Source organism: Felis catus, chromosome B3 (assembly GCF_018350175.1).
Source record: "Felis catus isolate Fca126 chromosome B3, F.catus_Fca126_mat1.0, whole genome shotgun sequence".
Classification (NCBI taxonomy): Eukaryota; Metazoa; Chordata; class Mammalia; order Carnivora; family Felidae; genus Felis; species Felis catus.
In genome coordinates this window covers 84,938,582-84,952,624 of record NC_058373.1, presented here as the reverse complement: position 1 = coordinate 84,952,624, position 14,043 = coordinate 84,938,582, and the positions used below count along the sequence as shown (strand labels likewise).

Below are 14,043 nucleotides of genomic sequence, written 5' to 3'. Positions count from 1 at the left end.
TTGATATCTTGATATTTATTTACTTAAAATTTTTTTTAACGTTTATTCATTTTTGAGAGACAGAGAGAGACAGAGCATGAGCGGGGAAGGGGCAGAGAGAAGGAGACACAGAATCTGAAGCAGGCTCCAAGCTCTGAGCTGTCAGCACAGAGCCCGATGCGGGGCTCTAACTCACAAACTGTGAGATCCTCAAAGTCAGACACTCAATCGACTGAGCCACTCAGGTGCCTCGATATCTTGATATTTTAAATAATGTAGCAACTCTGGCAACCAGTTTCTGCTTCCTTCCCAGGGGTTGTTGTTATTTCTGTTTGTTGTTGTTGCTGTGTGTTTCTGTAATGACTTTACTGAACTAACTCTCTGCAGTCTGTTTTTTCCTTCTACATGACCAGAACTTTGCTTGTTTACCTTCATGGTCTGCTAAAGATTGAATAGAGACTTCATATAAGCCTGGATCAGTAAGTCTTCTAGTCTTTGCCAAAGGGTTCTGTGTGTGTATCGGGGACACGATCAGTATTAACCAGACAGTTTACAATTCTGTTTTAGTTTTCACATCCTTCTTGTGTAGAATCTGATGGTCAGCCAGAGATGAAAACCTAGGTCTTTTTCTAGTCTTTCCAGAGCATGCTTGCAGCCTTATGCATACAGGTGGCCTTGTGTATTCCCATTAAATTGTCTGAAATTTTCAACGTTACCTGTGGATAGTTCATTCCCTAGCTTTTCTTTTTAAGGTTTTTGTTTTCAGGTGTGTGTGTGTGTGTGTGCGCGCGCGCGCACGCGCGTGCGCCTGGTTTTTATTTATTATTATCTTTTTTTATTGGTTAGCTTGTTATTTGCCTCATCAGTGATTACTGCCTCAGGCTGCTGTGTTATTAAACAGTTGCCACTGATTGTTTTCAACAGATGTTCCCAGGGAAGAAGCTGTTGGATTGTGTGGACTCTGAGTTAAGTCGAATAAGGACAGTTTTTGCAAGTGGGATTGTCCAGGGAGAAGCTAGATAAGTCAAATACTGATAATTCTCTTAAGTTGAGGGTTTGAAAAGGCTCCTGTCCTGTTTTGACTCCTCCTGGGACTGATTAGGGTATTGGTTCTTGACTGTGATTGTGGGCTATTGCTTTTCAAGGCTGTTATGGAGGGGGGAGAGAAGGATGGGAATAGGGTAAGTTTGAGATGCCGCTAAGCTCACTGTTCTTATTAAGATTTATCCATTATCCTTGAACAAATGTTCCTGGTTGTTAATAATCCTCTGGTTAATTTCTAGGTTTCTAAAAATATTAATTTTTTACTGTTTTTGGTTTTGTTTTTATTGCTTTTATGGAGATTTTTGAATTGCCTTCTTCCACCAACTCAATGATATTACTTCTAACCTGCTTTTAACTTTTTAATTTCTATGCTTTTAATTTTTATTTCTTATTGAAATATACTTGACATGCAATATTATTACTAGTTTCAGGTGTTAAACATAGTGTTTTGACAATTACATGTGTTATAAAATGCTCACCATAATCGGTATAATTATCATCTGTCACTGTACAAAGTTATCACAATGTTACTGACTATATTCCCTGTACTGTACTTTTCATCCTAGTGACCTATTTATTTTATGACTGGAAGTGTATACTTCTTTATCCCCTTCACCTATTTTTGCCCATTGCTCCCATTTCCCTCCCCTTTGCAAACCACCAGTTCTCTGTATTCGATAGTCTATTTCTGTTTGTTTAAAATAGAAGTTCTTATTAATATTTTTCCATTTCATAGAAGTGTTTTTTTAATGAATATTTTTAGTGGTTATCTATTTAATTGTATGGATGTAAATTTATTTTGTGACATTATTTACTGTGTAGTGGGGAATAGACAAGGTAGTGAGTAGTTCAGAATGAAAAAAAAATAGTGCTAGTATGTCATCTGAATGAGCCTGGGATTTATCTTGTTTGCATTGGAAAGCCCTGGAAGCAGATCAATGATACAGTTAAATTATTCTGGTAGTAATATTTGGAGGATGGATAAAAAGGCGAGAATGGCGTGAGAGCTAGTAGATAAGAGACTAATAAAATTCAGGCAAGAGACCACAAGGTATGAAACTAAATGATGGGGGGTGGTGGGCAGTAGGGAACGGAGAGAAAGAAATGTATTGCAGAAGTATTTAGGAAGGTAAACTCGGCAAGGAAATGAATGATTTGGTGAGGGATAGGGGGGTGGGCTGGGATGGTGGACAGAACCCAAAAGAGAGGGGAATGAGTCTGAAAATGAATGCCAGCCTTCAGAGATAGGTGGTACTACCAACCTCTCTTTGAAGGCTGAAATTCATTTCAAACTCATTCAAAAGCTAGAGAAGATGAAGGAAGGTGGATTCATTTGGGGGGCAAGTTGAGTGAGAGATATCTGTGGAAGATGTAATTGGATAGGTAGTGTATAAGACTCATACTCGAGAGGGTGTGAAATAGCAGCTATGGGTTTGAGAGGTATTTTTGTATGTAGATAGAGTTCAAGTTGCAGTATTTAATGAAGGTGGAAGAGGACATATTCCTCATACACCTCAACATTTAAAGGGAGGGTACAGAGGAAGAGAAGTTCATAATGGAGATGGAAAAAGAGGAAAAAAGAAAATGGAATGCTCACCCCCTTTACTGAGCACATCAAAGTTTTAATTAATCAGTGTTGCTAACATTTTCCCAATGATTTTCTTATACTTTTCCTTTAGCACTCAGTGTTCTATTTAGCCATAAATTTTAATATCACAGCCATTTACCTGTTTTGCAAAGTGGCATGGAATAAGACACAGAGTTTTACCTTACACTTAGACCAGCTTGGTTTTGTCTTGGCTTTTTTGAATCTTTTTAGTTTAGTTTTTATCTTTTATAAACTAAGTGAAGAGTAAAATGAAGCTAATAGGACTTACCTTTTAAAATTTAAAGGATAAAAGTTTAAAGTTTCTATGAGAATTCAGAAAACTGAAAGAAAAGTGTTTAGCTCAATCCTTAGAAAACAGTAATGCTTAATAAATATTATCTTCTTTACTTCCCATTTTCACAACTGTATCAGAATTCTTTTCCTTCTTTGCTGTATGTTATGAGGAAAGCAACTTGTACCTATTTACATGAATAGTGTTTAACTGCTTACACTAGGTGTTGGAATGCTTTGCTTGCACAAATGAATTTAATGAGTGAAATTTTAGGTATTGTGATGAAGTTAGGGAGGATATAGTTAGCCAATGTAAGGAGAAATACTTCAGGGTAGTGTGCATATGAGTGGACTAAATCCTCTTAATTCTTGGTATCTTTTATTATTTACCAGTTCTGAAACTTCAGATAATCCACCTCAGCCTCTGTGTAACTTTCTTTTTTTTTTTAATTTTTTTTAATGTTTATTTTTGAGAGAGAGAGAGAGAGAGAGAGAGAGAGAGAGAGAACGAACGAACACGAGTGGGGGAGGGCCAGAGAGAGACGGAGACAGAATCTGAAGCAGGCTCCATCCAGGCTCTGAGCTGTCAGCACAGAGCCTGACGTGGGGCTCAAACACACGAACCACAAGATCATGACCTAAGCCGAAGTTGTACACTTAACCGACTGAGCCACCCAGGCGCCCCTTCTGTGTAGCTTTCAAATAATTCTTGAAAAATACCATTCTTTCAGAATCAGTTTGATTTAAAATGGCCAGAGTGTTGTCTTATGCTGTGGACTACTGCCTGAAGTGTGCCTATTCTAGTGTTGTTGATTCAGGACACAGAGCTGATTTGGAGCCATTTAGTAGTTTAGTGTGACCTGGGAAAGTTGCCTGTCTTCTTCCAGGCTTAGTTTTCTTATGAAATGGAGATAATAAACTTATTTCAAAAACAATTTGTGGAGTAAGATTGCATATACGTAACTGTCAAAGTGGTGTTCATGCAAATGTAAAACATTAAACATAAGTGGTTATAACTTTTGTTTTATACTCACAGTTACCTTACAGTATAATATTTAATAAAACACAAAACTGACTTTGCTCTTAAATTAGGCATTGTATCTTTGTGTAAACTAGATTCTTTTTTTTCCACTCTCTCATTTTCTCTGTGTTTATTGTGGAATCCTTGAAGGCAGGAGAATAATTTTTATTGTATTACTTTATAGAGTTGAATGAGACTTAGAAATAATTACTTTGGGATCACGGTCACTTACTAATGCTTCTTTTAGTGTTTGTCTTTTCCTTTTTATTTCTGGGAGTTGTTATCTTGCTATCAGTTGTAACCATAATCACATGTCAGGAGCTTTTCTGCAGTTACTTTGAAACATCAGTTTGATAAGGAGATAAACTACATATCTTAAAACGATTTTGCTTGCTTTGAAATTTTAGTAGGTTTTTAGTGTGGTTTCCAGCAGGACTTTTGTCTTTTGTATTACTTCTTTTCATAGTGAAGGAATAATGAATAATATATGTTTGAAAGAGAAAAACAAACATCTTAAACATTTGTACAAGAGAAGATCCCTAGATTTATCTTCATGAATTTAATCACCCAGGACAGTTATCAGTAGGGAAATTAACTTGCCTGCCTTCTGCATTGTTAAATACAAGAATGAGCTTGCCATTTTTATTCATTTTATTATTGGTTCATGATATAAAAATGAAAATCAATTTTAATCATTTTCTGGGAGTCAATATTTCTATTGATTCTGGGAATCATAATTCTTATGATTAGTGTGGGGTCATTAGACTATATTTGTGAAAGCATTCAGAAATGGTCATTTTGGGGTTTTATTTGCATTGCTTTAAATTCATAAATGTATTACATGTGCTTTCAGAGATTCTTAAATTTTTGTCTTGTGGAGCATATGTTCACATGTGCAGCAGGCTTCTGTGGACACAGATGGCCCACTGTGGACACAGTTTAGGTATTCAAATATTCTAGAATCATGGCATTTCCTAGAATATTACTTACTCCATTTTTGGAGTTCCATTCTCCTCTCTCCCTTCACTTCAGAAAACATAATGGAATGAAAATGAGTGGAAATTGTCTTGAATCTATATAATTAAATTTTTTTTAATTAAAAATTTTTTTTCAGTTTATTTATTTTGTGAGAGAGAGAGTGTGAGTGGGGTAGGGGCAGAGAGAGAGAGGGGAGAGAGAATCCCAGGCACTGTCAGCACAGAGCCTGATGCGGGACTCAAACTCACAAATATATTTAGATCATGACCTGAGCGGAAATCAAGAGTCAGACACATAAACCAATGGAGTTACCTAGGCACCTCAATTAGTTAATTTTAAAAATAGGTTTATTGAGGCATAACTGATATATAGCAAATTGTGTATATACATACTAAAAAAAAAATTTGTTCCATCTTTATTTATTTTTGAGAGAGAGACAGAGACAGAGTGCAGTCAGTGGAGGAACAGAGAGAGAGGGAGACACAGAATTCAAAGCAGGCTCCAGGCTCTGAGCTGTCAGCACAGAGCCCAGTGTGGGGCTCGAACCCACAAACCGTGAAATCATCATCTGAGCTGAAGTCAGTCACTTAACCAGCTGAGCCACCCAAGCGCCCCACAAATTGCACATATTTTAAGTGTACAATTTTTATTTCTTATGGGCAATATATAGTTGGATTTTGCTTTTTTAAAAATCCAGTCTGACAGTCTTTGCCATTTTGGGTCAATCATTTTTATTTAGTGTGATTATTGATATAGCTAGATTAGCATCTGTTATCTATTCTTTATCCCAATTGATCACTGTTTCTCTTTTTCTGTCTTCATTTAGTTCAGTCAAGTATTTTTTTGTGATTTTATATTCTCTCCACTATGGGTATTACTAGTAACTTTTCTGTTTTATTTTAGTAGTTGCTTTAGTGTTTATAGTATCCATCTTTAACGCATTGAAGTCTGCCTTCAGGTGTGAATGCATTACTTCTTAATTAAGAATGTTAGAATAGTGGACTTTCATTTTTCTCTTTCCTACCTTTATATTTTTATTTTCATGGATTTTATTTTTACTATGTTATAAACCCCCCAATGCATTGTTACTATTTTTGTTCGAACAGTTATCTTTGGATAAGTTTGGAATAATGAGAAACAAGCTTGGGCATTTACCTTGTTGTTACTTTTTTTCAGGTCCATATTTCTGTCTGATAATATTTCTTTCTTTTTTTAAATTTTATTTTTTTAATTTACATCTGAATTAGTTAGCATATAGCACAACAATGATTTCAGGAGTAGATTCCTTTATGCCCCTTGCCCATTTAGCCCATCCCCTCTCCCACAACCCCTCCAGTAACTCTCTGTTCTCCATATTTAAGATCTCTTATATTTTGTCCCCCTCCATGTTTTTATTTTATTTTTGCTTTCCTTCCCTTATGTTCATCTGTTCTGTGTCTTAAAGTCTTCATATGAGTGAAGTCATATGATATTTGTCTTTCTCTGACTAATTTCGCTTAGCATAATACCCTCTAGTTCCATCCATGTAGTTGCATGATAATATTTCTTTCTGCCTGAAAGACCTTCTTTAGCATTTCTATTAGTATTTGGACCTACGGCTGATGAATTCTTTCAGCTTTTGTATGTCTGAAAATGTCTTTATTTTGCCTTTAAAAAAAATTAATTATTTTTTAATTTACATCCAAGTTAGTTAGCATATGGTACAACAATGATTTCAAGAGTAGATTCCTTAATGCCCCTTACCCATTTAGCCTATCCCCTCTCCCACAACCCCTCCAGCAACCCTCTGTTTGTTCTCTATATTTAAGAGTCTCTTATGTTTTGTCCCCCTCCCTGTTTTTATATTTTTGCTTCCCTTCCCTTGTGTTCATCTGTTCTGTGTCTTAAAATCCTCATATGAGTGGATTCATATGATATTTGTCTTTCTGCAACTAATTTCACTTAGCATAATACCCTTAAGTTCCATCCATGTAGTTGCAAATGGCAAGATTTCATTCTTTTTGATTGCTGAGTAATACTCCATTGTATGTATGTATGTGTGTGTGTGGGGGGGTGTGGAGATTTATATATATATATATCTCCACACCCCCCCCACACACACATACATACTATATATATATATATATATATACACACACACAATATATATATATATATACACACTATATATATATATATATATATATATATATATATATATATATATATATATATATATATATATCTCCACACACACACCCACACACACACACACCACATCTTCTTTATCCATTTATCTATCAGTGGATATTTGGGCTCTTTACATACTTTGGCTGTTGTTGATAGTGCTGCTGTAAACATTGCAGTGCATGTATACCTTTGAAACAGCATACCTGTATCCGTTGAATAAATACCTAGTAGTTATTTTGCCTTTGTTTTTGAAAGATATTTTTACTGGATATAGAATTCAGCTGGACAGTTTTTTTTCTTCATTACTTTGAAGATATATATTGTTTTTATTTGCATTATTTCTGATGAAAAATATGTCATCTTTATTTTAGTTACTGTGTACCATGTTTTTTTTTTCTTCTAGCTGCTTTTTAATATGTTCTTTTTCTCACTGTTTTGAGCAATTTAATTATTATGTGCCTTGATGATTTTTTCATGTTTCTTGTTTTGGAGTTTGTTGAGCCTCATGCATATGTGGATTTGTGATTTGTATCAAGCTTGAAAATTTTCAGCCATTATTTCTCCAAATATTTTTCTGCCCCTCTTCCTTGGAATTTCAATTACTTTTATGTTAGGAAATGGTTGTATAAAATCTACCATGCAATTAGTAGGTTTTTTCTCCTTAGAAATTTGTTGGTCTTTGCTTTTTATATTTTGAAACTGCTAATGCAAATTTGGAATTAAAAGCTTCCTGGTACAGCCTTTTTTCAAAATACAGTGATCCTCTTTAATTGTAGTAATTCTTGCCTTAATATTTACTTTGACTCTTACCAAGGAATCAACAATGGTATTTTGGTCAATGTGTAAATAATATATTTTTATTTCATTCCTTTAATCATTTTGGGTTAAATTTTTTTTCTTAATAAATACCTTGTAGCTTAATTTTTGTGGTTGTTTTAAAATACAGTGTGATTATAACTGTGTCTTAGTTGAAGCATTTAATTTATTAACTTTTTTTTGGTAAATACTGTATTTATATTTCTATCATTTCATTCATCTTTTTGGGGTGCTTTTCTATACTCATTTCTGTTACCGTAAGTTTTTCTATATTTTTGTCCTAATGGTTAAACGTTTTATATTTTGTTATTATTCTTAGTGGTAACTCAAAACATTTTAGTAGCATACTAATATTAAATTATAAAGTTCATCAGTATTTCTGTCATCCTCTTAACAAAGTAAGATCTTAAAATAGTCTCTCTAGCATTTTTGTTGCATCTTTGACATTGTCTATTTTTTTACTTTCTCCTAATTAGTAACCTTTTGCATTAGTAGCTTTTTTAACATTAGTATCCATTTAGATTTACCCATACATTTTGCAGTTTCTTTGTTCATTTTTGCTTTTTGCTTTTCACTCTCCAATGTTAGTTTATTTCTCTTTCAGAATATATCTCTTGTATTTCTTTGAGTTTGAATGAGGGTTTTTAAAAATTTTTTGTTCTTACATTTATTCATTTTTGAGAGAGAGAGAGACAGAGCACAAGCAGGGGAGGGGGAGAGAGAGAGAGGGAGACACAGAATCTGAAGCAGGCTCCAGGCTCCCAGCTGTCAGCACAGAGCCTGATGCGGGGCTCAAACTCATAAACCGCAAGATCATGACCTGAGCTGAAGTCAGATACACAACCAACTGAGCCACCCAGGCACCCCTGAGTGATGGTTTTTGAGTATTAAACTGTAAGGATGTTAGAAAATGCCTTTTCTTCATTTACATGTTCAGGTTGTTAATAGTTTTCTTTTTTAAAAAATGTGTTCATTTATTTTGAGGGAGAGAGTATGGGGGGGGGGGCGAGAGAGGGAATCCCAAGCAGGCTCCACATTGTCAACATGGAGCCCTATGCCAGGCTCAAATTCATGAACTGTGAGATTGTGACCTATGCTGAGATCAACAGTGGGGTGCTTAACCGACTGAACCATCCAGGCGTCCCTTGTGTTCATGTTATTTGAAGTACTTTAGCTGAGTATAGGACTTTAGATTGGCAATTATTTTCCCTTAGTTCTTTCAGTATAAAGTTGCACTGTCTTCCTGCCTCTATTAGGTTAATGAGAAGTGTACTGTTAGTTTTGATATTACTATGTAGGTAGCTTTTGTTGGTTTTAATATTTTCATTTTGTTTTTGGTGTTAGGATGTGTCCATGTGTAGATTTGTGTTTATCCTGCTTGGGATTCAGTATGTCATTTTTCATCTTAAGATTTACTTACATATTTCACCAATTTTAAATCATTCTCAGGTATATATATTTTTAATATTGTTTACATTTTTTCTTCCTTCCTGGAACTTTTAAGGTAGTTTGTTATCCTTATCTTTATATTTTCCATCTTACTATTCTCTGCGTTACATTCTGAGGAATAGCTTCAGTTCTGTCTTCTAATTTATTCCTTTTAGTTTCCTCCCTTTGTCCTTTTTTCTCTTCTTCCCTTTTCTCAATTTCTTCTCCGTTTCCCATACACTCCCTACTTTTTTTTAGAGCCTAATAGTGTATTATTCATAATTTATCCAGCCTGTTTGTGTGTGCATGTTTTAAAGTTTATTTATTTTTGAAAGAGAGCATGAGCATGAGCATGGGGGGGGGGGGGGTTTCAGAGAGAGAGCATAAGAGAGAATCCTAAGTAGGCTCCATACTGTCAGTGTAGAGCCTGACTTGAGGCTCAATCTCATGATGTGAGATCATGACCTGAGCTGAAATCAAGAGTTGGACACTTAACTGCCTGAACCACCCGGGCATCGTCTGTTTGTGTGTTTTTAATCTCTCCCTCCTCTCTCTTTCTTTATTTTTTTATTTCTTACCCTGTTTTCCCCCACCATGTAAATTTTGTGAATTGGTGATCAAAAATATTTTGTAAAAGAGTTTTTATTTGCTGACTGGTTCATTACAAATAGATATAGAGAAAAACAAAGCAAAAAAAAAAAAAAAAAAAAAAGCCCAACAAGGAAATTAGCCTAATTTTGATCCAGTATCTTTTATTAGTAAGTATGTAATTTTCAGGTTTTCCTCACATGCTGTATGAGAAGGAAATTAAGAGAAGTGGTCTTGGCTCCTAAATAAGCTTGTAAAATCTTGAGTTGATTCATGTTTGCTTTTGTTTTGATTTTTTTGTTTTGCTTTGTTATTGTTCTCTCATTTTCTTCTTTCCCCTGGAACATTAGTTACGTTTGAAACATTAATTTCAGGAAATGGAGAGCTAATTATAGTAGCCTATTTTATTTTGATCTCATAGTTCTTTGTTACTCTAAACTATTGTGTGGGAAAAATAGGATACTTTTCCTGTTTTTCTCAGTTGTGTATGTTTTTATTTTGAAAGTTTGTAAAATGTGTTTATTATATGATAGATCTTGTTCTTATAGGCAGATAATAAATTACTAGTGTTCTATTCCTAATTTTCTTATAGATGTATTACATTGGAGGCTGAATAACATAGAGATTAAGAGCATGGGCACTAGATCCAGGCTGTGTAGGATTTAAATCCCTGTCTCTGCTTCCTACTAGCTGAATTGCTTAAACTCTCTCTGCCTGTTTCCTCGTCTGTAAAATAGGGATAATAGTAGTACTCATTTCATAGTGTTGTTGTGAGGATTATAGGAATTAATTTCTGTAAAGCACTTAAAAGAGAGTCTAGCATATAGGAAACATTCAGTTTTTATTAGCCATTTTGTTTTTCTAGTTCTGTGAAAAGTCACACAGGTATTGTTACAGATAGGAGTTGAATCTGGGTTTTCTGATTCCAGTCTAGAGGAAGCAATGTTTTGCCTGTCAGTAGGTTATGCAGTCTTTTCTAATATAAAAATTTCCAAGCTAATAAATGAATATAATAAAATTAAAATAACTTATTTTAATCAGTACTAAAACACATCTGAATACATATGTGCTGAGTACTGTGTTAGGTTTTGGGAATGCTAAGATAGACACAATTTCTATTCTAAAGAAGCTATAGACTAGTCTTGGAAAGAAGACAAGAAAACACTTAAAACATGTGATTTCCATAAGGTAGAAATGTAGAGAATCCAAGGGAATAGAGAGAGCATCCACCCCTTCTTTTGTGAGAGTAGAGCAAAGGGGTAACAGTCTTAGAAAATTCCATAGATGAGAGGTCACTAAAGAATGACTATTCACAGGGTAAGCTAATACATGAAAGAGAGTTTAAAATGCTATATGTTGTTACTACGTAATTTTATTCTGAAATCTTCTATTGCTCCTTAAAGCATTTCAAGAAATTTACTGATATGTACCTTTAATTTGAGTTTATTAACGATTGACTTTTTTCTAGTTGCCTTTTTTATATTTATTTTTCATTATAAAATAAACATGTGCTTTTTGCAAGCAAAGTTGAATAATGGGAAGCATATACTTAAGGTAAAAGTTCTGTATTCCCCTTTTTCTTCAGCCTTCTCAATCTCCCAGAAAATAAACTAAACAACAAAATGTGTAATATGTATACATCTGCATAGATATATTCCTTTGAATAATAAATTCAGTCACTTTAGTTTGTTTTCAAGACATTTTAAAACATACTTCAAGGCTAGTTTTTCAATTTTATTTTTATCAAAACATTCTAAGCTGTAGCTAAAATGAATTATTTTTATGCATCCTATCATGCTTCATAGTTTCCTCACTCGTTTGTCTTTGCTTATGCCTAGAATGCCCTTCTCATTAAACCTCACGAGTTCATGTTCAAAGTTTTTCCAGTCTTTAAAAGTCTTTTCATATAATCCATTAAGCTTTTCATCTTTCCCTACCTTCACCCCTCTTTTAGCTTTGAAAGTAATTTTGTGTTTCTAAATTGCCATTGCATTTTGTCACTTCACTTTCAATATGTAACACTTTGTACTGTGCATACAGTTATATGTTTGGCTTTGTGTGCCCTGGACTATACGGAAGATCCCTTAAGAGCAATATTATCTGTATTTGAGCTTTGTAATACTTAAGTGCCTATTTATAAAGCCTGTTGTTAGGTACCTATTTGCTGAATAAATGTGTTTTATAAAATATATAATTACTCCTAGAAATACTGATTTTAAACTGTCTTGGGGATAAGTTGGGAGAAGCATAGCTATGAATTGAAACTAAAACTTCTTTTTTTGGTTTAGCTAAATATCCAAAATAAATTTTGAGTATATCTTTCTGAGACTTTTTGTTTTTTTGTTTTTTTGGGTTTTTTTTTTTGGAAACAAAGGTTATGGTAACCTGATCTGACCTGTTTTTAAAATTAAAGCTAAAGTCTTTGAAGACTAAAGTTGTGAGAACAAGAATATAAATCAATGAATATTTCAAATATTTTAATATGATAGAATTTTAAGAGCAGTTCTTTGCCTTTTTGAAGGAAATTTGCCACTGTGACTATTTAACTGAATGTGATTTAACATATATATGTAATCACTAAAAACTGGTTTCCTTTCCTTTTCAGAGAATGCAGAGTCTATCGATCTTAAACAGTTTTTTGACCAACATTTTTCACATATATATTATGTGTTCTTTGAGAATTTTGTGACTATTGAAGCTAGTCTGAAACAGAAAGGTAAGATGTTAAAATTGGTCCTGGCTTATGTTGATGTTTCAAATAATTATCTTAAATATTCACTTAAAAATAGACTCTTGGACATTGGAATTTTAGTGTTTTTTCACTTCTTTTTGTAAAACATCTTTTAGACACCCTCTCACACTTTGGGTTAGTAGTACTATCTTCATTCCTTTGAAAAGGCTCAGAAGATTTGCTTTTCCCTGGTCGGATTGATTTACCTGTTTCCTTACCTTCTTTGCTTTGCTCTTAGGTGCATATGTAAATTGAGCAGTCATTCTCATACTTTCATTTTCAGAATTCTAAGTTCTCCACAATATATTATTTGTTTTATGATATAAATATGTAGAATCTAAATTTAATTGTTGAAAAAAAGTAGAGAGAGATGCTATAGTATTGTTTATACATTGAACAGAATATGCTTTAAATATTTTATTAAAGAATCACTGAGAAAATAATGCTTGAAATATTTTAAGCTTTTTAAGTGGTGGTAATAGGACAAAATGATAATGTTTAACACATTTTTCTGTAAAAATATTTTAGGTCACAAATCTCAAAGGGAGGAATTGGATGCTATACTTTTTATTTTTGAGGTAAGTATCTGCCCATCAACTATTCCCCCCCCCCCAATAATTCCTGGAACTTACAAAGGAATATATTGAAACTATGAAGCATGTAACAGAAGACTGAATTTGCCACGCTTTCTAAAAACTGAATCATGTTTTTTGACCTAAAAATATACCTAACTTAATTCTTAATTATTTTTTGAGATACATGTATTTTTTTTTAGGTAGAAATAGAATTATGTTTTTATGCATTTGACACCACAAACTTGGTAGTACTATAAGATAATTGTTTTATAAATTATTTTTCTGTGTAACTTTGGATTGGATTGGGGCAAGCCTTTATTGTTAAAAATAGAAGGAATTAGTAATATTTGATGCTTTGCTAAAATTTATATTTTATTTTTGGCATCCTGATAAAAATTAGGGTTCCCTCACTTTTATTTATTTATTATTTTTTTAAAATGTTTGTTTATTTTTGAGAGAGAGAAAGAGAGAGAGACAGAGCATTAGCGGGGAAGGGACAGAGAGAGGGGGAGACACAGAATCGGAAGCAGGCTCCAGGCTCCAAGCTGTCAGCACAGAGCCTGACCCAGGACTCGAACCCACAAACTGTAGATCATGACCTGAGCTGAAGTTGGACGCCTAACCAACCGAGCCACCTGGGTGCCCCTACGGTCCCCTCACTTTTAAAATAACTCCTTGCCTCTTCATTCTGTCTTTCAAGTCAAGCAGTGATAGGAGTATTCTGATCTTTATTGAAAATTCAGATATCTGGAGAAAGCCATGATTCAATCTTGTGACTTCAAGGACAGTAAAGAATTGGAAATCAGTATCTAAAATTTGAGCTATTTTGTCTGTT

At 33.9% G+C, this 14,043-nt stretch overlaps 1 protein-coding gene across 15 annotated transcripts in view; it reads left to right on the top strand.

Annotated features, from left to right (window-relative positions):
* The window catches only part of RALGAPA1 (Ral GTPase activating protein catalytic subunit alpha 1), a 269,144-nt gene that overhangs the window by 34,034 nt on the left and 221,067 nt on the right, over positions 1-14,043 (top strand). For 14 of the 15 annotated variants that reach the window (XM_045059797.1, XM_045059798.1, XM_045059796.1 and 11 more), the window contains exons 2-3: positions 12,508-12,618; positions 13,162-13,211. In XM_045059797.1, coding sequence (XP_044915732.1) covers positions 12,508-12,618; positions 13,162-13,211 — 161 coding nt within the window. Of the gene's footprint in view, positions 1-194; positions 225-12,507; positions 12,619-13,161; positions 13,212-14,043 lie in introns of those variants that run through there. The other variant, XM_045059802.1, reaches the window with a different exon arrangement.